General features: G+C 42.5%; 1 protein-coding gene across 1 annotated transcript in view; it reads left to right on the top strand.

Annotated features, from left to right (window-relative positions):
• Positions 1-1,284: 1,284 nt before the first annotated feature.
• The window catches only part of LOC147125104 (SAM and SH3 domain-containing protein 3-like), a 75,439-nt gene continuing 50,654 nt past the window's right edge, over positions 1,285-26,069 (top strand). Inside the window, exon 1 of the mRNA XM_085997378.1 lies at positions 1,285-1,454. Coding sequence (XP_085853504.1) covers positions 1,398-1,454 — 57 coding nt within the window. The 5' untranslated portion in view covers positions 1,285-1,397. The remainder of the gene's footprint in view (positions 1,455-26,069) is intronic.

Raw genomic sequence — 26,069 nt, 5'->3', positions numbered from 1 at the left:
CCCTCAATAGGTGTTATCTGCAATCTGTTTTCTGAGACCCTTTGACCCTTCTAGTACATATTTTAATTATCTTCAGGAATTTTTTATGACTCCTTTTCTTACTAAATTTTGTCTCCAGGCATCTTTTAATGTAATTCTCCATGCATCCAAGTTACTTTGATCTTGTAGTTCAGCAGCAATGGTCTGGCAATACTGCTGAAAGATAAAACTGGTTAAGATTATTCCTAATTGGCATGATTCAATGCAACAATTAAGTGCGTATTTATCTCTTTACTATCCCGTTGGAGTTAAAAATATGCCTTTATTTTGCTGGAACACCTATATATATGTTGGTGTGAATTCTTGTTGAATCAGCTTGTAATAAACCAAAAGGTGCCAGATTGGATTTCCAATCTGTGTTAACACAGCAAGTGACGTGGGCCTGCTGGGAGCTGTGGGACTATATTGCAATATGATCCTGCACCTTCAGCAGAGGATGGGAGAAATGGGAGAAAATTGTGGGGAAAAGGCAATGTGAGAGGATAGTTCTGTACCAATTTATTCACTTAACAGTGACCATTAAGGTGGCTATAGTGTACACATGAGCAAATTTTGTGCTGGACTACTGAACAAAAGAGCTAACTGAAGCGTGAGCATAGAGCCTGCACATTTATACCCCATTAAGAGCTTTGCAACATGTAGTAACTAAGAAAACACATAACAGCACTTTGGTATTATAAACTTTCTAAGAATATGGAACCCTATCAGGAATTAGTGTCTGCTGTTCAGCGGGTGTGATCACATCATTTCACTAAACTAATTACTGATTAATGCTGTACCACTACGTACATCATTTTTGTGCATTTAGCCACTATAATGTTTTGTACATTAAGCCACAGCACAGTCAAAGCCGTATGTATAAAATGGCTGACAACCTCCAAATATGGCAAAATTATAAATATTTCCCAATTTTGCTGTGACATAATCAAGAATATGTGCAATATTTTATATGCACATCTTTGACTTACCCACTACATGTATGAAGAATGCAATTATATATACACACATTTTATTGCACTATATATCATATTTAATTACATGTATTGAAACTTCTTTTGCATAGTTGCAAAACTGACAGCTGAAACCTTAGAATGTAAGAGTATAACTTAAGTATTAACAACTGCTTTTGTCATTTTTAACACCTTGGTTCCGTTGCTGTGCAAGCAAACATAGCACTCGGTAAGCCTTGCTACTTCCTTCCTGGTTAAATGCTAAAGACTGACGTAGAGTTCTAACCAACACCATTTTGTTGCGGTAACGACTTGCCATGTGACTCTCCTTCCTGTGACTCAGATTCCTTCAGTTAAGCAGAAACCCTCTCATTTATATCCTATCTTTATTTTCACTCTCCTGAAAAAATGTTACGAAGAAAACCTTCCAATGCATCAGAAAAGGAGCAAAGTCGAAAACCAAAGGTAGGGAATTTAATGAACCGGCAATTAAGGTAACAGAAATAGCAATCAACTGAAGGCATTTTACAGTTTGAGAATGATCTATGTGGTGCTGCGAGACTGCACTTTGGGCAGTGTTTTAGTCACACCATGTAATAACTCTGTACATCACAGATCTTAATAGTGTTTCAGCAATACTGTTGTAACAAATTCTGATTAGTTGAAAGCATTCATTCTGAGTTCAAAGTAGTGGGTGTGCATTGTCCTGTTACAGAGATCAGTTTCACATGTTGATTGTATAGTACGCTAAAGTATGCATTGATGCAAATTGGCCATTTAGCCATTAGACAAATGGTTAATGAATATTCCTCTGTATGGGACATTTTCTCACTTAAGTTAAACCTGTATCAATGTTATTATACGATTCTTTTCTAAAATATATATTTTTATGCAGATCAAAGTGATATATATGTTAATGCTGCAGAATGATTTTTTTTACTTCTGGCACTCAGTGTCAGAATCAAGGACTGCCGGTACTCTCCCAGTTAAATCTTAAATCATGCAGCAGGGATCATTTTCCTAAACCTAAAATGCTCTGAGCATCGCAATGGAGTGCCAGCCTAGATTATGTGCTCAAATTATGGCGTGGGGGTTGAAACCACAACCTTCTGAATCAGAGACGAGGGTGCTACCACTGAGCCAAGCTGGTACTTGCAAAAGAAAAATTATTCGAGAAAAATCTTTCAAAAATTCAAATCTTTCAAAACAATTTAATATTCAAAGCACTCAATTCTGAATTCAAACTCATTTTTTTTTTTTTTTTTTTTTTTTAAAACAGGGTAACATTTGTTACTGAGTTATACCGTTAGTAACGAGGTGTCCCAGCAAATGAAAACCACCAGCTCCAGGCTTTTAATAATCTTTCAAATCATCCTTAAACTTCCCTCAATCTTAATATATTATTTTAAATTGATAACTCCCTTTAAAGTAATTTTCTAATTCATGAGGTGTTTTGGCCAATTTCTCCTCTTACCTCCTGAAGGAATGGATTCTGGCTGGAGGATGGTTCCATGGAGATCAGCAACCCCACCAGTACCTTCTCTAAGTGACCACTATTCATCTGTGATCTTAGACATCGAGGCCCTGATCTTAACTCCCCCTGCCTGGCAGTAACTGGGCAGGGGAGCTGTTAAAATGAGAGGAATGACTTACCCCCTCCATCCCACAGGTCAGAATATTAGCCTGCTCAAGATACCCAGAGGAAGGCAGTGGGATTCTGGTTAAATACATAGAACAGGGCCCGATGACATCATCGGGCTACAATCTGCTATTATAGTCAGAGACTTCAGTGGGGGAGCAGTGATGGCTTCCCCGTCCGGTCAAACCTGTCACAATGGGGATCGTGGGCCAGAAGAAACTTAGGTAGATAGGTTTTTAATTTTAGGTTTTCTTGTGGGCCAGAAGGAGCAGGCATGCTCCTCTGGTCCCCACAAGGAAGCCTTCGGCCTCCCTTATCCAGGGCTTTCACAGATTCTTTGAAAAAATGACTTAGTGGGGAAGACTGTGCAATAAAAGGGTGAATTTCTCTGGGGAATCTCCCTTTCAGCCACTACAACATCAGCAGAAGATCCACAGAAACCTTGGCAGAACAACATAAACACCATTTACGTCATTTCTCCAGGATTTCCGCAGACTTCCATGAAAATTATGGCAGACGATCGAGAGAACCCCCTTAGAAATTCACCCCCTAAGTTTTAATTTCCACACTTTGAAAGATGCAGGGAGGAGAGAGAACAAGTAAAAGAGGGAAAATAAGAGGAGCACTGATCATAATAGCATTGATAATAAAAGAGACAAAGGTTTATGACAGAGAAAAAGGTTGAAGGCTAAATGTGAGAGAGAGAGAGATAGAAAGCGACAGCTGGCCAGTGCAGACAGGAACTAAGTTCAGGTGCCCAGAGGCCACCCACTGACACCAAGAGCAGGCTGCCAGCAGCAGGGTAAGTCCAGGAAGGGGGTTGTTGCGAAGGTTTCTCAACTGTCGGAGGGGTGGGTGGGTTGGGTGGTGACTGCAGAGGCTCGGACATTCCTTGTGAGGCCTGGAGAAGATCTCCTGCTCCTCCTGGGCCAAATGAGGAAAGATTTTTTTAAGCTTTCCCGAGAGGGCTATGCTGGCTTCGCAATAGCTTTACCTTGTAAAAATGCCATTAGACTCCAGTGTATGCCATTGGTCCCAGTTTGCATTTATTAATAAGGCTCCCAGCAGAAGCCTCATCTGCAGCCAAAACCAATGGTGTTAAGATGAGAAATCAGCAGGAATGGAGCGGGAAATGGAGCCACTCCATTTTAATTGTGCCCCCGCTGCTTTTCTGCATGACTGGGAAAGAGTTAAAATTCCCCTTCAAGTTGTTTTGTGTTCTGTCCAGGATTGTGAGATTTTATAATTTTATTATATGTATTAAGAAAATAGGAAGTGCCCATGAATCTATTTCTCGGTGTCATTTGGTACTGTTGTGCCCTGTACACAACATGTCAATTTACAGACATGAGATTAGATTGTTACCAGCCATATTCTAATTCACAGTTACCTATTCCTGATTTACTCTCAGCCATCCCAGCCTTGGTATGGAACTTTAATACAGATAGACTACCTTTTATCCGAACTTCCGAAAACCGAAACCCTCTAAAAACCGAAGGTTTTTTCGTTCAGCGTAAGTCGTGCGCACGACCCCGACCCCCGCCGACGACCCCCCGCGGACCCCCGCCGACCCCCCCCGCCGACCCCCGCCGACCCACCCCCGACAAATTTCCCAGTCTTATAAAATACCTTCCGAAATCCGAAATTTTCCGAAAACCGAAACACGGCTGGTCCCGAGGTTTTCGGATAAAGGATAGTCTACCTGTACTATAGTAATCCGGAATGTTATGATTAAGGTTATCCACCAGGTGGTGCTGTAGCCAATGCTGCTACTAAGGTCAGAGGTTTGCTTCCTGTTAAGGTCAAAGGTTTGCTTCCTGTATCGGTCAGCACAAGGTGGAATGCCAGGATGCTGATGCAGGCTGTCTATTAAGTACTCGTGTTAATTCTAACATCTAGCCTCTGAGTTCCTTGTTCCACTTTCTGGATTTATCACATTTGGCAACGAGGATGGCATAGTGCAGGTGACCTCGGCTCCATATCATCCGTCCTCGAATGGACTTGCGGAGAGAGCCGTACAAACATTTAAGGAGATGATGAAAAAAAGTGCAGAAGGGAGTTTAGCAGCCAAAGTGTCACGGGTTCTGTTCAGCTACAGAATAACACCTCAATCCACCACAGGACTCTCTCCTGCTGAGATGTTATTAGGTCGTAGACTACGCTCCACTCTTGACCTTGTCCACCCAGACCTAAAAAGGAAAATGGAAAACAGACAAAACAAACAAAAAGAGAAACACAACAAAAGAACAAAGAGCCGAAGTTTTGGAGAAGGAGATGCGATCCTTACCAGGAATTTCAGTTATGGACCAAAGTGGATTCCTGGCTTCATAGACTCAATGACAGGTCCAGTATCATACAAGGTCATGTTGGGAGACGGTAGGGTAGTACGCAGACATGTAGATCAGATACTTCCCAGACAAGAGGAAATTGAAATGAAGGTTCCAGATGCAATGACTGAAGACAGGGTTGCCCCCAGTTAGCCAAGTGCATCTGTGGTGCCACCACCAGGGACAGAGATAATTCCACAGGAACCTATCCGTCAAGAGGAAACCATAGTTGCAGAGTCAGTTACTCTGAGCACTGCTCAGGAGCAGCTGGTGGCTTCACCACAAACAAGCAGGGACTTTACTGTTAGACGTTCACAAAGGCCTCGCAAGCCACCAGAGAGATTGATACTGAACTGTTAGATTCGTCAAGTATGGAACATGATGAATGGAGACTCCTTATGTGACCCTCAGGAATGGTTGTTTGTTAAGAAATTCATACTGAAACCTTAAGGGAGGAGGGATATAGTAATCTGCGATGTTATGATTAAGGTTATCCACCAGGTGGTGCTGTAGCCAATGCTGCTACTAAGGTCAGAGGTTTGCTTCCTGTATAGGTCAGCACAAGGTGGAATGCCAGGATGCTGATGCAGGCTGTCTGTAAATGTGTTTCCCAGTTGTTAATAAAGTACTGTTGTTAATAAAGTACTTGTGTTAATTCTAACATCTAGCCTCTTTGAGTTCCTTGTTCCACTTTCTGGATTTATCACAAATACCATTAAATTAGTGGAACTCTACCAAATTAGCTTCTCCAAAAAACTCTCTCAACATTTGGAGACTGTTTTCCTTTCTTCATAAAAGCCACAAGCCAAATCTTTTACCGGCATGTGAAATGTAAGCGGGTAGTAAGAGGCGAATTGGGGCCTATTAGAGACAAAGAAGGTGATATATGCTTAGAGGCACAGGGCAAGGCTAGAATACTCAATGAGTACTTTGTATCGGTGTTTACGAAGGAGGTAGATGCTGACAAAATATCGGTATAAGTGGAAAAGGTAGAGGCAATGGAAGGGGTGAAAATTGATAGACAGGATGTACTAGAAAGGCTGGGTATGCTTAGAGTGGACAAGTCACCTGGTCCAGATGGCTTGCATCCCAGGTTGCAAAGGGAATTGGGGGAGGAGATAGTGGAAAGGCTTGCCATAATTTTCCAATCTTCCCTCGATGCGAGGGAGGTGCCTGAGGATTGGAAGTGGCAAATGTGACAGCATTGTTTAAAAAAGGATGTAAGGAGAATCCTAGTAACTACAGGCCAATCAGTTTAACATCAGTGGTGGGTAAAGTTTTAAAAACAATAATCAAGGAAAAGATTTATGGGCACTTGGAGAGGCTTAAGCTAATTAAGGAGAGCCAACACAGATTTGTAAAAGGCAGATCGTGTTTGACTAATCTAATTGAATTTTTTGATGAAGTAACAGAGAGGATTGATGAAGGGAATGCAATGAATGTAGCCTACATGGATTTTCGGAAGGCATTTGACAAAGTACCACATAGAAGGCTGGTTAACAAAATTGAGGCTCATGGAATAGGCGGGTCAGTGGCAGCTTGGATATGGAATTGGCTTAAGGACAGAAAACAGCAAGTTGTGGTAAATGGCTGTTTTTCAGACTGGAGGATGGTAGCGAGTGGTGTTCCTCAAGCGTCAGTGCTGGGGCCACTGCTTTTTTTGACATGTATAAATGACCTGGATATTGGAATACAGAGTAGAATTTCTAAATTTGCCTATGACACCAAACTTGGGGGCATGGCAAACAGTGATGATGATACCAATCGACTGCAACGGGACATAGAAAGGCTAGCAGAATGGGCAGACAAGTGGCAGATGGAATTTAATACAGAGATGTGTGAGGTGATGCATTTTGGCAGATGGAACAGGGAGAGGCAATATAAAATGGCACAGTTTTAAAGAGTGTGCAGGGACAGAGGGACTTGAGAGTTAATGTGCATAGGTCCCTGAAGGTGGCAGGACATATTGAGAGAGTGGTTAACAAAGCATATGGGATCTTGGGCTTCATAAATAGAGGTATTGAGTACAAAAGTAGAGAAGTTATGCTGAACCTTTATAAAGCGCTGGTTAGACCACAACTGGAGTATTGTGTCCAGTTCTGGTCACCACACTTTAGGAAGGATGTGAAGGCCCTTCAGAGGGTGCAGAGGAGATTTACCAGAATGGTTCCGGGGATGGGGGATCTTAGCTACAAGGACAGGTTGGAGAAACTGGATTTGTTTTCATTAGAGCAAAGGAGGTTGAAGGGTGATTTGATAGAGGTGTACAAAATGATGACAGGTTTGGATAGGCTAGACGGTGAAAGGCTGTTCTCACTAGTTGATGGTACAAGGACTAGGAGACACAGATTTAAGGTTTTGGGCAAGAGAATACAAGGGGGATGTGAGGAAAAACTTTTTTACACAGCAAGTGGTGATGACCTGGAATTCGCTGCCGACAGAAGTGGTGGAAGCGGAGACACTCGGGCCCCGATTTTCGGCTTGTGTGGGAAATGGTCGGGTTTCCCCGAATGTGGGGTTTCTGACACACATAAAAAAGTGTCAGCCAGCTCCATGCAATTTTCCCTCAAGTGGCCAATTAATTCCCAGCATGTGGGAAGCCTTGCTAATTGTCCAATTCGAGTCAGAAATCCCCACAGTATGATGTCATCATTCGTGGTGCTTTCAAGGTCCATAGCAAGCATTGCATCCTCTGAAGGCTTCCAAATCAACCATACAGGTTGGCAGAGGAGCCTGCAGCAGCTGTGGCCAGTGCCAGACCCCGAGCTGCCTTCAAAGTCGACGAGGCTTCACTGCAGGCATTATTGGATGGGGTTAGGGCCCACAGGGAGGTCCTCTTCCCTAGGTCAGGGAGGAAGAGGCCTCCCACTGAGACCAATGCTGCATGGATGCAGGTGTCAGCAGATGCCAACTCGCTGGGAGTCACCAGAAGAACCTTGGCATTACATCTCTAACTCCTTCCTTTACTCCCCCACAGTACCATCCAGAGCCCCCGTCCTCACTGTGGAGGAGGAAGAGGCTGTGCAGCCAGACTCCTCAGAGGAAGCTCCAACCTCTGAGGGCGCAGCGTCAGCAGAAACAAGCGCACCCAGCACCAGTGCAGACACTCACACCTTGGGGGGCCTTTGGGACATAGAGTAGTGTTGTCACCTGGTGTTTCACAGCTCACAAGTGAGCCTCAGCAGATTCTGGAGACAGGGACAGCAGTGGAGAGTCCTCGTCAGAGGGCGCAGGACTCTGCCAGCTCAGCTCAGCTGCACTGCATCTCGACCCTCTGCCTCTGGGTCCATCCACAAGAGAAGAGGTGATGGATCTCCATGCACAGATGCAGGAGTCTCTGGCAGGTTTTGTCTCCAGGGTCGCTGCGAGTGTGGAGCGAATGGAGGAGTCCATAGCGACCATGAGCAGAGCCTTTGTGGAGTCATTGGCACATGAACGCATCACCATGGAAAGGTTGGCAACCTCCATGGAGGAGATAACTCACCAGGGTACGGAAAACATGGTGAGTGCTCATAAGAGAATGACATCCCTTGAGGAGCGTTGGCCATCTGTTAAACAGAGAAACCAGATCTTCATGGAAGTCCTTCTGAGTAGGACTGCCAGTGCAGAAACAGGCCCCCATGGCCCCCTAAAGCGCAGCAAGGTGCTCTCAAGCCACTTCCAAGCGTTGGCCCCTTCTGGCCTGTGCAGCTTCAGGTGAGTGAGCAGCAGCCTGGTGCTCCTGTTGCTGATCCTGCTGTTCCTGGTTCTGCTGCTGCTGCCTCTGCTGCTGGAGATCCTCTAATGGCAAGAAGGGAAGGAAAAAAAGGCGTCCCATGTTTCTCGTAGATGCCTCCGCCGAGGAAGCGCTGAGTGAGGGTGGCGAGAGGGGCTTCCCAGGAGGTCGCATTGGAGAAGTGTGTGAGGCTCCAACCTTCCACAGCTGTGCCTAAGCCTTGAAGAAGTAGCCCCAAACCTGCAACAAGAAGGTCCTTCAACATACAAGTGCTGTCCCTTTAAATCGCAGCTTCTCCAATTGACCTGCAGCTGAGAGCAAGCAAGCCGGCAAGCTTCACGCCAGGTCTCATCAGCGGGGTTCCCCGCAGGCGTGTTTGATGTGGGGAAAGCCCCAAAGTCGCAACAGCCCCGGAAAATCTACTTCAACAAGGTAATAATTGGTCATTAGTATGCCGACGACCAGTCCCGCCAACGGCGGCCGGGACTGAAGCGGGTCACGGAGAAACGGCGGTCTGAAAGTCGGACAGGGCGGGGAATCGGGCGGGGGGGTCCCGACCCGCTTTTTCGGCGATTTTCGACCCCCGGCCGCATGAAAAGCCGCCCGACGGCTGCCAGAAAATTGACCCCTCAAATGTTTTCAAGGGGAGACTATATAGGCACGAGGGAAATAAACGTGCAGGGCTACGGGGATACAGTGAGGGAATGGGACTGACTGGATTGCTCTAGAGCGCGCCGGCACGGACTCGATGGGCTGAATGGCCTCCTTCTGTGCCGTTATAACTCTATGGGGGAAAAATTCGGTTGCTTTGCATCTCCTGTTTGTGGCGCAAAGCAACTCACGCCTGGGCGTGGTGCCGCCAACGCCTCCTGCAAAATTCAGCAGGAGGTTAGCAGCGGCACTAACCATAGCACCCCGCATGCTGCGCCACCGGCGATGACGTCATTGCCATGTGCAGCGCCCCGCTCGCACCCCAGCCGCATCTTTGGTAGCGCCCCCTGACTTACCACCGGACGCTATGTCCGACGGGGTCAGAGGGGCCTACCTGCGGCCGGGGCAGCGCTATTTAAACGCGAGGTGCTGGGCGGCCATTTGTGTTGCTGACCACCTGCCAGCACCTGCCTCCGCTGCCATCCCCAGCTTCCTTACCCGCCCCGCCCCCCCCCCGTGGAGTGCCGGCTGCGCTCCATGAGCCCAGCACTTCTCGAGTGCCGGGCTCTTTTGTCGGCACTCACGATCCCCGGGGGCCCAGCTGAACCCCGGGTCACGCTGCACAAGGCCCCTCCCCTTTAAAGAAGGGGTGGATGGCCTGCAATACCGCGCTTCCAGTAGCGCCCTGCTTCCCTCTTGGGGCGCTACCACTCAATTTCGGTCGCGTGGCCGCTAAATTTTAGCGCTCCGGTGAAGTTAATGCCCTCAAAGGGGGCGCAACTCAATTTTTCGCCCCTAGAGTTTAAGTTATTTTTGTAAAGTGACAGCATGAGCTAATTTTACAAATGTATAATCTTGTGGGGAGTCTCAGGGACATAGATAGAAAAATGGGGCGAGTGGCTGTAATTTCCCAATATATGCTCCACATAGGTGAAGTTTGCTGTTGGGAGTGCAATTTCATATGTGTTTTATTTAATTCCTAACATACACATTAGATACACATTAGACAGTGACAATAACACAGTTACCAAGAACTGGATTACTGTCGGTCATCATAATTGTCGGAATAAGGAGATTTTCACCCAATCAGTCTTGGGTGGATTCAAATCCACATTCCACAATAGAAAGAATTATTATTCTACTTCATTCCTAATTCAACATTACTTTGGATTAGATTAGGAATGTAGCCGCAAGCCTACATTTCGTTGTACTGCACTTGTGCACTAACAATGACAATAAAAGTTGATTTGATTTGATTGATTTTGATTTGAATCTCATTCAGAGAGATCACAAAGAGAGTGAATTAAGTTTGCCAAAAAAATCTCACTTTGTACTTTAGGATGCTTTGATCCTCTGTGTGACCTGGATAGTAACCCAATTCAACATTCAAATCTTTACATTGTTCTTTTTCCCAGAGAATATTCTGTTGCTGTACAATGCCATTCATCAGCAATATAGGGAACCAGATGAGACTATTCCCTGTTTAATAGCCTTGACTTCCATCTCTGCTGACATTCTTTATCCATCAAAAATTCATAAAGTCTCATATTAAATCTTGATTAGGTAGACCATTCATTCCATTTTAGTCCATCCATCCAGATAAACCTACAGTTCTTCCATCTTAGCATGTAACTGTCTCTTAAATGATTCCAAGGATTTTGTCTCCATTAGACTACCTGAAGGTTTATTCCCTGTGTTGATCATCCTTTGTATTGAGAAGAAGCTCCTGCCATTAATCCTAAATTTGCCTTTTCTAGTTTGAACTTGTGCTTCATTGTCCTACAGTCAAGGTTAACTTGAAGTAGCTTTCCAAGTTTACCTTTTACTATTCTATGAGTTCCCCTCGCAGTTGCTTTCATTCTATGGCAAAGAGCCCAAGTTTCTCCATTTGTTGTAATTCAATCCTCCAACACTAGCGATCGACCTCAAGGCTCTTATCTGTATCGCCTCTGGGGCTTGCATGTCTCCATTGTGGCTTGGTGACTAAAAGTGGACACTGCATTCACTGTTCACTTTCAGTCTGACATCCTCCTACTTTTACTCAGCTGCTTTGGCATTCTATTTGCTTTGTTAATTGCTGCTTCACCGTTGTATTTCTTATATTAGGGGTAGGGTTGTGAAAGAGTGTACAAAATGTCCTTTCCACCTCTTGGATCTGGATTCAATTTTAATGGTTACTTAGGACCCTCAATCCAGCTAACATATGTCAAAGCAAAAGAATGATTTAAATTTTAGCCCAAAATGGCACTAAAGCCATGAAAGCTAATGCAATGGATCATGTAGGAACCAAAAAATAATTGTGCATCAAGGTGTTGTATTGAAGTTTTAGTTGATAACAACATATATTCCCACATAAAAGTGTGAAGAAGTGTATTTCGGCACTTCATCCACATTCTGCCGTGCAGCATTCGATATGGCGATTAATTTCAGAGAGGTAAAGTATGTAAAGGAATTTCCATCCTTAAAGATAATGGCAGTATCACTATAGCACAGTGAAATCTGTAGTTTTCAATGCTTGCAGATTGGTGTGGATGTGGGATCTGAGACTAATGTGTTACTAAAAGAAAGAAAAGGAACAATAGCAGGGGAAAGAAACACGCACCCGCCTCTAGTAAATGATAGTGATGTTCACTGTCAGCATTTTGTCCTCCTTCAGTGGAAAAAAAACAAGTGACATTATTCTACCTAGAAATTTCAGTGTTTATTCAAAAAATCTCATTGGCACAGCTCCGTAGATATTGGTCTGTGGTTTTTAGTTTTGCACTTAAAACAATCTGAGTAAGATACACAAGTATGCAAGTTAATACAGTTGCTGCAGGGTATGTCATTTTGACTACAATATATGCCACTAAAACTCAAGCATTCTTTAGTCAGAAAAATATAGAGCAGCAGAATATGAAGTTTATTTTAGAAGTAACTTAGGCCTAGAAATTTGGGTGGTTTGCGCCACCCGTTAGCAGGACGTAATGTCGAGAAAGCGGCGGCCGCCGCTCTTCCGTCAGCTGGTGGCTGGTCCCGCGATGTCCTCCATGGGCCTGGTAGCACTGCCGTTAAGAGGTATCACCCTGCAAAGGAAAATGGTGGAGTGCTGAAGTCAGACGGTGTGCAACCAGTGATCTGAGGTCATGAAGTTTCTTTGGGCACTGGAGCCAGGTGGTGAGGGAGACACAGTGACGGCCTCGGTGATGTGGTTCCACGTCATTCTATCTGGAGGGCCTCCTAGACCCTGTGGGTAGAGGACCTCTCTTGCAGTGTTGTCCCCCTGCACAAAGCTGGAGTGCTGCGTGTGAGACCCTGCGTGTACCTTCCCTGGCTTACTGAGCAATGTGTGTTAATGCTGAAGCACCCTTCCCATTTTTTGATGTTCGGAAGGAAATTCAGCTTTAAGTGCTGAAAAAGGCAGTAAGGGCTGAAAGCTGCATTTTTTCCACTTCATTTTAATTTTTATTAGTACTGAACACATTGCCCCTTTAATTCATAGCCCTTTTAATTGCCCACAATTCCTTGCGAACTCCATAGCCTCGCTCCCAGAGGCTGTTAGAAGCTGGAACGCCACTTCAGGACAGGAACTTCGGTTTCCAGGCAGACACTAACGCTACCAGGAGGGCGTTACACAGTATGTTAGTACAGGGCTAAAAACTTTAGCCCCCAGCACAAAGTTTTCTTGGGTATCACTACATCCATCTTCAATGGCCATTAACCAGACTTGACGGTGACACCGGCAACTCTGACGACGGCTACGAATTTCTGGGCCTTAATTTTTATAAATGATTTCCAACCAATTATCAGCTTTACCTATGAAAGATGATAGCTGCCCACCAATAGGTGCTGTTACCCTAGGCTCTTGAAATACCATTCTTTTAGGAATCCAAAGGTTCTTTGGCTCAAAACAGTCTGACAGAGAACTCAGTTTATGAGGGGAAACAGTAGGAAATCTCAACAAATCATTAATTCATTTGTTGAACACCAACACAACTGACTTATATTTGTATTGTAGTCAGAGAAAGAAACGGAAAGAGAGAGAGGGAGACAGAGAGACCCAGAGATTGAGATTGAATGGCATGGTAAGATGGAACACTGCCCTTTCACTTATGAAAGATAAGTCTAGACTTTCCGCACCACTCTCACCGACTGTTTGGCAAATCTTGGCTGGGAGAGGCGACACAGGGACAACCTCCACCAGATCCCCACCCTTTTCTGGGGATGGGTTCCACAGGGGCAGCATATGGCCACTATGGGCAGGCCTTTGCTAATTTGATGCAGATGAGAGAAACACAATCTCGGCCATGTTTCCCACATTTTTCCAGTTTGAACACGGGGCGCAGGATTAGCAGGAGGTCTCAGGGCTTCAGAAGATGGGATCTGCGCAAGTGCTCTCAGAATGCATCTGTGCACAGGCCCCAACAGCAAAGAGAAATATTTTCGGGGGAATTTTTTTTCAGGCAGTCCGGTAACTGCCCTTTCCTTTTACCTCAGAGGTCTGCAGAATAAGCCTCCGACCCCAGTCTTGTGTGACATCCCGAGTGGAGGCCGAAGAGCCTGCTTCCCATGTAAATTACGCCAGGGCTGGAAATATGGCCCGAGTCAGACGGGCACCTCTGGAGCATGTGGAAATCCTAGCCTGTCATGAAATGCCCCCAGTTAGAAAACCAAGTCCATGGTGTTTAGGATCCAACCAAAACTGATGCAGTGATAGGAGTTTCTTGCTAATAGTTAAAGATTACAAAGTGAAATAAGTTTATACTGTCTCAACACAGTTTGTGTGTGATACAAGTTAATAGTACAGGAAACTGTGTGATATCCGGCACCGACCTGTTGCCGTCCCATCAAAACGGCCGGACAAACCAGCGCTAATGTTAAAACATACGGAAGCTTTTGAGTTCCGTATCTAGCAACAAACCCTGTTACTTAGCTGCTAAACAGTCGGCCGTAGCTTGCAAGCGTCTCTGTAGCTAAGCAACAGCTTTAGCTAGACCTTGCAGAGCCTGACTGGTGAAAAAAAAGCAACGAAAAGAAAAAAAACTTACTGAACCGACTCCTGAATTTTGCCGGTGGCTCGAGCATTCCGGACAGTTAACCTTCGGATAAACCAAAGTTTCCTGTACAGTTAAAAATTTGGCACTGGTTAGCTAATAGTTGATTTAATTAATGGAAGGATTACACAGGAGTTCTTTTGAGACTGGGGATCAAAGCACATCTGTTGGCTATTTGTAGCAAAATTGTAAATGTGTCCTTTATAATCAGTTGCAATTTTGCTGCAGATAGCCAACAGAGAAAATCTTCCCCTATTATTAGATACTATAGAGGGTGCTTTACGGTGCACCTAGCTTATATTACACATAACCTGAGGATCCTCAACACAAAAAAAAGTTCCACCTCAACACTGTGGTCATTCACTTTGATAACTGCACAATTTAGATTTATTTTGCATTTTGGGGATAACTAAACAAACAGCAGTTTCCTGTCTAGCTGTGGAATATTGGGTTTCTATACTGGGGACCTGTATTTCAATCCCAACCTCAAATTACAATAGAACAGTTTAATTTGTTCTCAATCAAACTGTTAAATGGAGTAATAGCAGGAGTTGAGGAGCACAGTAGGAGGGGAAGAAAAATTAAGCCTTTACAAAGTGTGTCTCAAGTTAGCTGTAAATAGAGGTAATATTACACGCATGTATTTACATCATGTCAAAGCAACTCAAAGCACTTCACATATAATGAATTATTTCTGATGTTCACAGAATGTTGTTGTGTAGGCAAACAGCTAATACAAAGATAAATTAAAGATGCTTATAGTTATCTTTGTGGAGTCAAGGAAGACTTTGGTTTGTCTCCATTACTTTACCTTATCCTTCAACGTGTTTTTTTTTTACCCGATTCCTGAGATAGCAGTGCACAATTCATAGGTACCACAATGCCATGTGTTAGTTCTTTATGTATCAACAGGAAAAAGATTAGATCTTAGAATCTCAGGGCTTTTAATGTTAGGCAGGTAACTAACTGAATTACAATACATCAATCCAATCGTAGCTAATGCCGTGAGGCACACAGCTACCTCACACAAATGCATGCTGTGAACTGGGTAATACTCATCGTACCTAAAGTGTTGATACTCATGAGCAGTGAGTTACGTTGGTGATGAATACACTGATAATTGTTTTTGATAACTCTAGACAAGTACAGCAAAAATGTTAACGATGCATTGCTCTTGTACCAATAGTACATAGAAACAGAAGTAGGCCATTATGGTAGTAATGGCCTGTTCTAAGCCTGAAGTAAGCCTGTTCTGCCATTCAATCAGATCATGGCTGATCTGTTTCTCAACTCCATTTACCTGCCTTTGATCCATATCCCTTGATACCCTTACCTAACAAAAATTTATCAAACACAGTCTTGAAAATTTCAAATGGCCAACTTTTTGGGGAGGGAGTTCCAGATTTCTACTACCCTTTGTGTGAAAAGTGCCTCCCGATTTCACTCCTGGTTCTGGATTCCCCCACCAAAATAAATAGTTTCTCTGCATCCACTCTATTGAATCCTTTTGTCGTTTTAAACACCTCAATTACATCACCCCTCAACTTTCTAAACTCAAGAAAATAAAAGCCAAGTTTGTGCAACCTGTTCTCATAATTTATCCCTTTAGTCCCTATTCTCATTCTGGAGAATCTGTGCTGTACCCCCTCGAAGGCCAATATATCCTTCCTGAGGTGTGGTGCCCAGAATTGAACGCAATACTCCAGATGTGGTCTGACCAAAGCTCTATACAACTGAAGCATAACTTCTTTCCCTTTGTATCCCAGCCCCCTGGAGTTTAAAGGCCAACATTCCATTAGCTTTTTTGATTACTTTTAGTATCTGCCCACTAGTTTTTAATGATTTGTGTACATGGACACTCAAATCTCTGCTACTCCACAGTTCCTAGTTTCTCCCCATTAAGAAAATATTCATATTTGTCTTTCTTCGATCCTCACTCACACTTCCCCATATTGAACTCCATTTGCCACAGCTTTTCCCACTCACCTAAACTGTCTATGTCCCTTTGTAACTTGCTGCTCCCATCTGCACAACTTACTGTGCCTCCTAATTTAGTATCATGGTACGTTGCTGTTGTGCAATATCAGCACTAGTTATTTTTTACACTGTTGTAAAAACACTTAATTGCTTGAAGAGACATATTTTCCATTTCAAATAAACCAAACTGTGTTCTTTGTAACATTCCAAAATCATGATCATTTTTTCCCCTATATACACTACACATTTTCTTACACACAGTGAGAACATCAAGGAAAGTATGAAAAAGTGAAGCATTTTTGACTCAGATATAACATGTACAGCATATATCATTTGTTTCTCTTTTAAGGTTCCTTTGGTTTTGCTAACTGCCGTGCTTCTCTTTTCAGCTAGAACCTACATGGGCCATGGACTTCTCTGTTGCCACCATATGATCAGCCAATAGGAGACTGATCCTGCACTCTCTTTGTCCCTATCCTGCCCTAACTTTTTCCTCATCTTTGCCCCTTCTCAGTTTGGCGCTTTGGTTTCTGCTACTAACGTTTTTGTTTCTCTCGGTCTTTATTTTTGACTCTTTTTTATTTGCTTCTTTTGTTTACTCTCCCTCCTCTTTAGACCATCCAAATATAAGGTCTGTAGTTCTAGCTCTGATATGATAGCAAAGATTCTGACAATAGGGTAAATTCCCTGATCTCACATTCCCAGCATGGAATCCTGCTTGGAGGGAGCACAGGTCAGAAATAGGGCCCTACAATACTTTAGCACCCATTCTCTGATCCATGTTCCCTTTAAGCGCAACACCTGAGTGGGAGCATGCGATCAGTGAATTTACCTACGTAATGCTATTATTTAAATAAAATATTTACAATTGTAAAATTATTGTAGTGTTGAATATTTTCTCACGCATTCTGAATGATCTGAGTGACTATTTCAGAATTTTTTCTTGGCTGCTTTGAAGTGAGCAGGAATGTAAATTGTTAACTCTTACAGATTAGTAGAGTGTGGCACTGCCCAGTTTGTAGTGGTGGGGACCTAATTTTCTCATTAAACATGGGACTGCCCATAGATATTGAAGTACTGACTTTGGCATTAATTGGTCACTATCACTCAAGGAAATTATTGTGATAGATGGTGTGGGAAATGGAAGTGTTACACCATTACAGACAGTGGAGTTTATATTGTTGAATCATTCAGAAGTTCTTCACTATATCTAATCCATTGCATGCTTCACCTGGAAATCCTTGACATTCTCTTAACACTATTATTATTTACTTTACAAAGTGAAAAAATTTGAAATGTCCAAAACAGTAAAAGCTGGAATGATTTAGGGGTCATAACAATAGAGAGGCTCTCCTAGATAAGTTCAAAACTTTCCTTTGTGGGACCAGGAGGAGTAGGAATGCTCCTTCAGGCCCCACAAGGAGTGTTGCAGCCTCCTATGCCTTGGAATATTCCCCCTTCCCTCTCGCAAGACCCTCTTCCTGCGACTTACCTGCTTGACAGTAAGCCTTTCTTTGGTGCTGACTGGCAGGCTCCAGCTGCTTGAACTTCCACTCCTGCCTGCTGACCAGATACTGCTTTCCACCCATTTTGGGTGGGCAATGGAATAGAAAATCAGGCGGGTATAAAACAGGGACGCTGATTCATTATCGCCCATTTTGTGTTACCGCTAAAGATCAATTACACCCCAATATGTTTTGTTGTTGTCGGTTGAGGGATAAATGTTGGCCAGGTCACCAGGTTGTAGATCATATATAGACATGTGTATGCAGGTTTTATGCCTAAGTTGCCGTTGAAGTTTGGCCAATATGAACTGTCATTTTGAGGTCTGTTCTTCCTGTTAATGTACACAGAAATAAACATCCACTAAAACAGACCTAAAGGTCCACCTGTATAACATACAGGTGGACCTTTAGGTCTGTTTTAGTGGATGTTTATTTCTGTGTACATTAACAGGAAGAACAGGTTGTTGTCTAGACTGACCTCCAAACGGCAGTCTTGTTTGTTGCTTACTTTGCATATTGGTGTATCCCCATCTCAGAATTGGCCTCGGCACACTTGATGAAAGAAAGCAAAATTGTTAGGTTTCCTGCTCCTGATCGCTAACCTAAGCGTATGCTGGAACTGTATGTGTATAGATGTTGGGTAATGGCAGGATTGGGCTCAGCAACCTAGTTTCCCTTTGTGATTAAATAGCTTGCCAGCATTCACCATTAAGGCTCACAAATAAATAAAGATTATTAGGACACAGTAGTGGTGGGATACTGATGCTCACAGAACCACAGTGAGAAGTCTACATTTTCAGGAGAGATGGGGAGAAAATTTGGGAAAAACACACAGAATTGCAGTAACAGTATGCTTTCTCTCAAAATCACAGCCAAGCCCAATCATGCCCTCACCTACTGAGTTGTGTTGTTTCACATTTGAGAGTAGGACTTCCTCCTTGTGCTTTCCTACAGCACCATAATTGAGACTGAAAGCTTGTGTTAACCTATTCTGTGCATTAGCAGCCTTTTCTTTTTACAAAAAATGCCTTAAAATTAGTGAGCTTGATCTAAAGAGAGCTAGACTTGGTAAATATTTGTTAAAAATGAAATAGTTGCTTTGAGGCTCTTACACAAAGCAGTGTGCAGTATTATTATGAGTAAGCAGCCCCCTAACCACATGTCCAATCATGATTTATAGGCAAAAATACCACTGCTCCAACTGCCAGTATTCAACAATATGTTTCCACAATTTTTTGGGCCAACAAGCATTTGCTTATAGAATTTTAAGTCATCAACACTCAAATAAAGGAAGAAAATAAATCAAGAACCTGTTAGAGTGTAGTCACCCAACAATAAAACAAGCTTCCATATTCATTACATTTTATTCAAATACATATCATTGCAAGTAAAAGAAGCAGTTTCTGTGAAAATTGAAAATAGGCCGTCTGGCAGGAAGTGGTTAACCTCTTCATCAGACTATTATGCTTCTGTCTAAGCGCCCCTTACTAAAGTAAGGTATAGTTATTGTGAGTTACTCTTGTAGCAACAGAAACCTGCACATAGATTTAAACAAAATGTTTCCAAAGGTCCATGCTGGAATGACCAAAGATAAATTTCAAGATTGAACTAAAGGCCTCTAAATCTTAATTCAAGAGACCTAAGTGTTGTACATATAATTATTTGAGTGGGATTAAAGAACGTAAAAAAGTAGAAAAGACAGAATGAATATATATCCCATCACAATTCTCAAACTGCATCGTGTTCAAAATGGAGAACTCAGGTCAGTGCTTGGGCAAGAGCAGACTTTTCTTTGGAGACATTAAATCAGTTGATTCATCAGCTTGTTTAATATTAGGATGTCCTGGTTAAATAAGATAATTAACAGTTATGATGCCTGCAATTGCCCATACAGACATTTTCCAATCTCAGCTATGCCAATGGGAGGGAAGAGGTGGAAACAGTGAGTGAAGTAAAACTGGAGATCAAGTCCACAATGAGGGAAGGTACATTAAATGGCAAGTCAAGCCGCCACACTCACATGGCTAGCAAGTGGAATAAGACTAGCTTTGGCAGAAGCCTTAAAACAAATGTCCTGCCTACGCTCTTAGTTGTAAAATAGTGTATTGCACAAAGGAAGACAAGAGAAGAAAAAAAATAAAATCTATATATAATTTTTGACTGTTTTTCCTTGGACATTATGTGGCACCTTAATGGGGAACTTAACATTTTGATCACCAATTAAAAATACATGAAGCCACATATGGCATTCTTCCTTGTAGAACCTAACATAACTAACTCTTTCTTGCTTTTCCTGACCCGAATAAAACATTCCAAAAATTATGTGTTACAAGTATTGTTTTACACCTATAATATATTTATTTCTACTGTAAAGTACTCCACATGTATATCATTTCGAAAAATGAAGGAAATATCTTCTAATTTGTGAAAGACATTAATGGCCCGTAATTTCCGATAGGAGGCTTCCTGCGTGCGAATGCCTCCTATCGAGAAAAAATCTACGCCCTTACCCAAGGGCTCCCGAGGTCCGGACTCTTCTGATCCTGGGCCTCTCCACAGTCGAAATGCGCAGGGCCCACGTATCCCAGAGGCGCAAGCGGTTCGCAAGCATCCCTGGAATCACGTGGGCCAGGCGAGCCAATGGGAGAAGGGAATCCCCCTTCATACTTTTGACAGATAGACCTGTCAAAAGTATGAATGGGGATCACTGAAAAAAGACATCAAAACATTTTAAAAAACATTTAAATCACGTTTTTACAATGAGTTAAAATTACATTAAATTAAATATTAACAAAAATTTAATTTTTTGAAAAAAAATTAAAGTTTTTTTACAGGGCTAAAATAAACTTAGCTTTTTAAAAAGTATTTTAAAATTATAAATGAGTGAATTTTTTTTTTTTTTTTAAACTTTTTTAAACTCTTATGCTGGTAAAAACAGGACTTATACCTGCTTTTACCAGGCGTAAGATTTCTAAGGGTTTTCAGCGGGCAGAGGTTCTGCAGAAGGCGGAACACTCCACCCGCAGAGGCCCTTCTCCAGGGCAGGCGTCCGATCTGTCAAGAGGATTCTTGACAGATCGGAAATGCCAGTTTTTAGCACATGCGCTTCGCATGCCTGAAACCAGCATTTCCGATGTCCCTACGGGTGTGTACACAGCGCGTACACACCTTTAGGGATCGGAAAATATGGGCCATTGTTAATGAAAGATGTTCTTTCCTGCAGAGACACCCCTGTGGATATGCACTTCCACTGGTTACTCTACAGAGCCACAACCATAAGTGGCTTCTTAGAACAATTTGAAAATCTGCATTTGGAACTGGTTTGGATGCTGATCCAAAGATGTCCATTCTGGAAAATACTGGCTGACCAACCAGTACTAACTTTTCTCAGCTCAGGCACCGGATCAACATCCAGTTCCAGATTACTCTATTGAACCATTCTAAACCTTCAGCTGCCTGCCTTATCAGAGCTGCTCCCTGGCCTGAGGAGAAAAACTGAAGTGTGGGTCACCATGGGAGGGATATTCAATAGTACCAATGAAGATGTCTTGTCCAAAGTAGATGATCATTACTTCAGATGAGAAAGGGTTGCATTTCCGAAAAGGTGAATGACCTTTTCAGGAATAGGAGTCAGAATGATGGCAGTCATAAACTCTGCATATGGCAACCTGCAAAAGACCATCAGTGTGTACGTGTAATTTGAGGGAGGTTGGTATCATGGTGGGCTGGACTTGAATGGAGCAGACCTAGGGCACAATCAGCACTTGTAACTGAAATAGTCAATTACTATGATTTCTAGAATTTGTCAATCTTATGTACTGTCAGATTGTGGTTTAATTGTGAAAAAAAATAATTTTTCATGTTTTAATAATATTATTAGTATTATCAAGAATATAAAGACTTTCACAGGTGTTGTTTTATTGTTATATAGCAGGTAGATAGTGGACTTTTGGTGTGACTGTTTAAATGGGATTATAGGCATCTCAGATTGGCATGTGATAGGTCCGTTTGATCCGTCTAGTGCTGGACTGTTTCACGGGTAGATTGTCAGTTAGAAACACCATTTTAAAGATGTGAGATTAGCTGACAAGATATGTCATTGTTTTTTTAGTTAAACAAATTAGGAACTGTAAAAATGTAAGTATATTAGTATTTCTTGAATAAATGTTCATCTGCAAGTTTTAAGAATGTAACATTAGAAGCCTGGGCTGTGCATTAGATTAGAGCACCAGCATTTCTTCCATAAGGCTTGGGTTCAAATCTAGCCAAGACCAACAGGATAAAAGTTTCCTTTGTCTGCTGACACTGAAATGAGGTTCAGCACTAATGAGTATTACATTGGCAATCCCACCTAGAAGATCTACATGGATAGCTGTTGTGAGAATTGAGAAATGGAACAAATTCATAATGGTGCAGTAGGATATCAGAGTTAGGAGAGCTTTACACTGCATCTTGCCATATCTGATCCAGAAGCAATTGATGATAATATTGCATGCACAATAAAGGAAAGTGTTACATTCCCTGGTACTGATTTCTGTATTTTTTCCAAAGAGGACTATAACCTCAAAAATGTATTTGTGGTATAGTCTAATATTCTAAATAGAGTGGCCATGGAGGAGAACCCAATGAGATGTTAACGAAGCAAAATCCTGCTTTGTGAACAACGTATAACTTCATGAGTTCTTTTATTTCCTGCCAGCTCCAGAAAGTTCCTTGATCATTCAGAATTAGGAAGACAGCCAACCAACAACCAACAAGCACAATTAGGCAGCCATGTTCTCAACCCTAAATATATGTTAATGTTAATGTATTTACCAACACCAGCTTGTAAAATAGTTTCCTTTAAAATATATTTATAATAACATTAACAAAATTGGTGCAGGTTTAATCACCCAACTTTCCTTCTTGACCCATTGCGAGCTCACCACCACCTTCTCAAGGGCATTTAGCGATGGGCAATAAATGCTGGCCTTGCCTACATCCCATGAAAGGAAAAAAAGCTTCTCATTTTCTACAGTGACTATTTGATTGTGTATAGTTTAAGGACCCAATGTTCCCCGTGCACTGCATAAGCACAGTTATGTGCAGAAGGGTTATATGGATAGATTATCAAACTGTCTTCAGAACAGATGGTTTTGGTTCTGTGCTGTTCAGACAATGGATGAAGCATATGGAATTCAGCTGTCAGAAGGACAGATTGTGCAGTTCAGTTCTCACTCTCCTCTGCTAAAACCATCCACTACACTGAATCATCCTGGCAAGCAAAAATAATCAACAGCTTCTTTCCTCTACTACTAATCATTTCTTTGAACCCCACTCCCCTGCCCCTTACCCTCACTTCCAAGTGCGAGGAGTTCAATAGGGAGATAATATTTTCAGCTTCCCCATCTTCCCCTTGCTCACCAAGCTTAACCTTGCCCCAAAGCTCCCTCTGCCTGAACCTCTCCAGTTTCTCTTCCATCTCCCTTTACACCCTCACTGAGCTCATCTCATTCACAAGACCCAACTCCTTCCTTAGCCCCAACATCACAAAACTGATCAACTTTCCTTCTTGGCCCATTGCTGGCCGACAGGTACTGTTAACCTCCCCCTCCCTTTCAAAACCAATATCATCACTTCCCTTCTCAGAAAACCCACCTCTGCCTTTGCAAACTACGGCCCCATTTCCAAACTCCCTTTCTTCCCAAACCCATGCCCATATTTCCCACAATACCCTATTTGTATGTCTCCACCATACGCTAATGAGTTTCTCAGGAAATTTCAGCATATCTTGCCAGTTACGCCATTTTAGGAAATTCTGGGTCCCGGGGTCAATTTTCACGTTTATGACGACGATAACCAGCTCTACTTCACCACCTCTTTTGACCTCATCACTCTCTGTGTTGTCAGACTGTTTTTCCGACATGCAGTCTTGGTTGAGCCGCAAATTCCTCCAGCTAAATATTGAGAAAACTGAAGCCATCGTCCTCAGTCCCACCACAAAGTCTGTACCCTTACCCTCGATTCCATCCTCCTCCCTGGTCACTGGCTCAGGTTGAACCAGACTTCACAATATCGGTTTCCTGTTTGCCCCTGAGCTAAGCTTTTGCCTACATATCCTCTCTATCATGCCTACTTCCACCTCCATAACATCATCCACCTTCACCCCTACCACAGCCCATCTGCTGGTGAATCTGTTACCTATGCTTTTCTCACCAGATAAACTATTCCAATGCTCTCCTGGCAGGCTTCCCATTCCCTATTCTCTATAAACTTCAGCTTATCCAAAACTCTGCTGCCCGTATCCTATCCCGAAACAAGTCCCGCTCACCCATCACCCTTGTCCTTGCTGAACAAAATTTGCACCCAGTCCTCCAAACCCTTAAATTTATTAGCATGCTCATGTTTAAATCCCTTTGGGGACTTGTCCCTCCCCATCTCTATAACCTCTTCCATCCCTACAACCGCACCCACCCCGCCGAAACTCTCCGTCCCCCTGACTCTGGCCACTTGTTCATCCCCTCCTCCCTTTGCCCCACAACTGGATGATGTGCTTTCAGCCACCTAGGCCCCATGCCCTGGAATTCACTCCCTAAACCCCTCTGCATCTTCACCTCCCTCTCCTTATTTAAGAACCTCCTCAACACCAGCTTTTCTGCCCACCCACAGCTCCGCCCACCCCCCACCTTTGACCAAGCATTTGTCATTTGTTCACCCCTCCTAAAATCTACTTCTTTGGCTCTGTGTCATTTAAAAAAACACTATGCCTATGTGAAGCATCTAGGGACGTTTTTCTATGTTAAAGGTGCCATACAAACACAAGTTGTTGTTATCTACATACTCAACCGGGAGCTACTTTGCACGCATGACACAAAAGAGGAAATGGCAAATTCAGGGGCAGGATGTACATGGCTGGGCTGCTTGCTGTTGGCACCTCCACTTCTCTGTACATTTCTTTGCAGCTGCACTTAAAAGTAATGTCCCAAAGTGTTTGCAGAATAATTATTTACACAAGTCAAAAAAAGTCCCATAAACATTAGCATAATTTTCATGAAATCAAACACCTTTAGAACATTTTCTGGATTCATTAATTATTGCTGAATTTAAAAGTTTTATTTTGTAGAGGAACTTTAAACAGTAAAAATTAAGTCTCAAATTGTTCAAAACATTTATTTTTCAAAATCCTTTTCATTTGCCATTTCTCTTTTCATCAAGAGCTCAAAAAATGGTTTACCACACAGTAAAAACACAAAAAACCTCATTTCACTATAAAAATAAATTACTGTAACATTACCGTTTGTGCCTGAGTGTGTCCATTGATATGTTTACTCAGAGAGCTCACTTCTAAGCCTCACTCAAAATCCTGCAGTCGAAGTTGATCATCTTTCCAAAGCTATCACTCTTGTAGCTGAAGGGAGTTGTCAAGTATACCTGTGTCTTCAATTCGCAGGGCGCAGCAGTCCGAGCATGTGCACTGTGGACAATCTATCAGAATGCATTCCTATCATTCTCTCATTGCAGCTGGAAGCATGCCTTCCTTAGGTTATAACAGTATTAATGTGTTTTCTTTTCCCAAATTATTTCAAAACAAACTGAGCCATTATTTTTAGAACATAAGGGGAGTGATAGATAGATAGATAGAGAGAGAGAGAGAGAGAGAGAGAGCTAGACTGCTGAAATAAATAGACAGAGACAAAGATGATTATTAAGGCACCGGGGCCATATTGTATTCATACTGAGAAATAATTGTATACAGAAATATATTTTTTCTCAATGTAAAACTTGGAATTTGTCTTTCCTCAAACTGTGACACTATTTATGTCTATGCATATTTAGGCATATTTATGCACTCAATTTCCCAAATGATTGGAAATTGGAGGTAAATTTTAGAAGCTTTTTGAGATACAATTCTGAAATAAAATTATCAAATGCTAAAATAAAAATAGAAATTGCTGGAAATGCATTCAGTTCAGTTCCCTCTGTAAAGAGAAAAGGCAGCTTATGTAGTTTTGGGTGTGTATCCATTACCAGAACCATTATCAAGTGCTTATTTTCTACTTCAGACAGAGATACTGGCTCAGAGAGAGAAAGAGAGGGAGACAGATAGACAGACGATTACAGCACTTGTATTTGTTTTGGAATCTCAGTATAATCAAACTAAATTATTATTTGCATAAAGATTTATTTATACAGCTCTAGTGACTGAGGGAAACATTAAAGCTTCATCATTTTTCACAAGGCACAAGTAAGGAGT

Source organism: Somniosus microcephalus, chromosome 1 (genome assembly GCF_052327205.1).
Source record: "Somniosus microcephalus isolate GS21.2 chromosome 1, FLI_Smic_1.0, whole genome shotgun sequence".
Classification (NCBI taxonomy): domain Eukaryota; kingdom Metazoa; phylum Chordata; class Chondrichthyes; order Squaliformes; family Somniosidae; genus Somniosus; species Somniosus microcephalus.
Note: the sequence above shows the minus strand (reverse complement) of the source record. Positions and strands in the feature narration are given on the sequence as shown.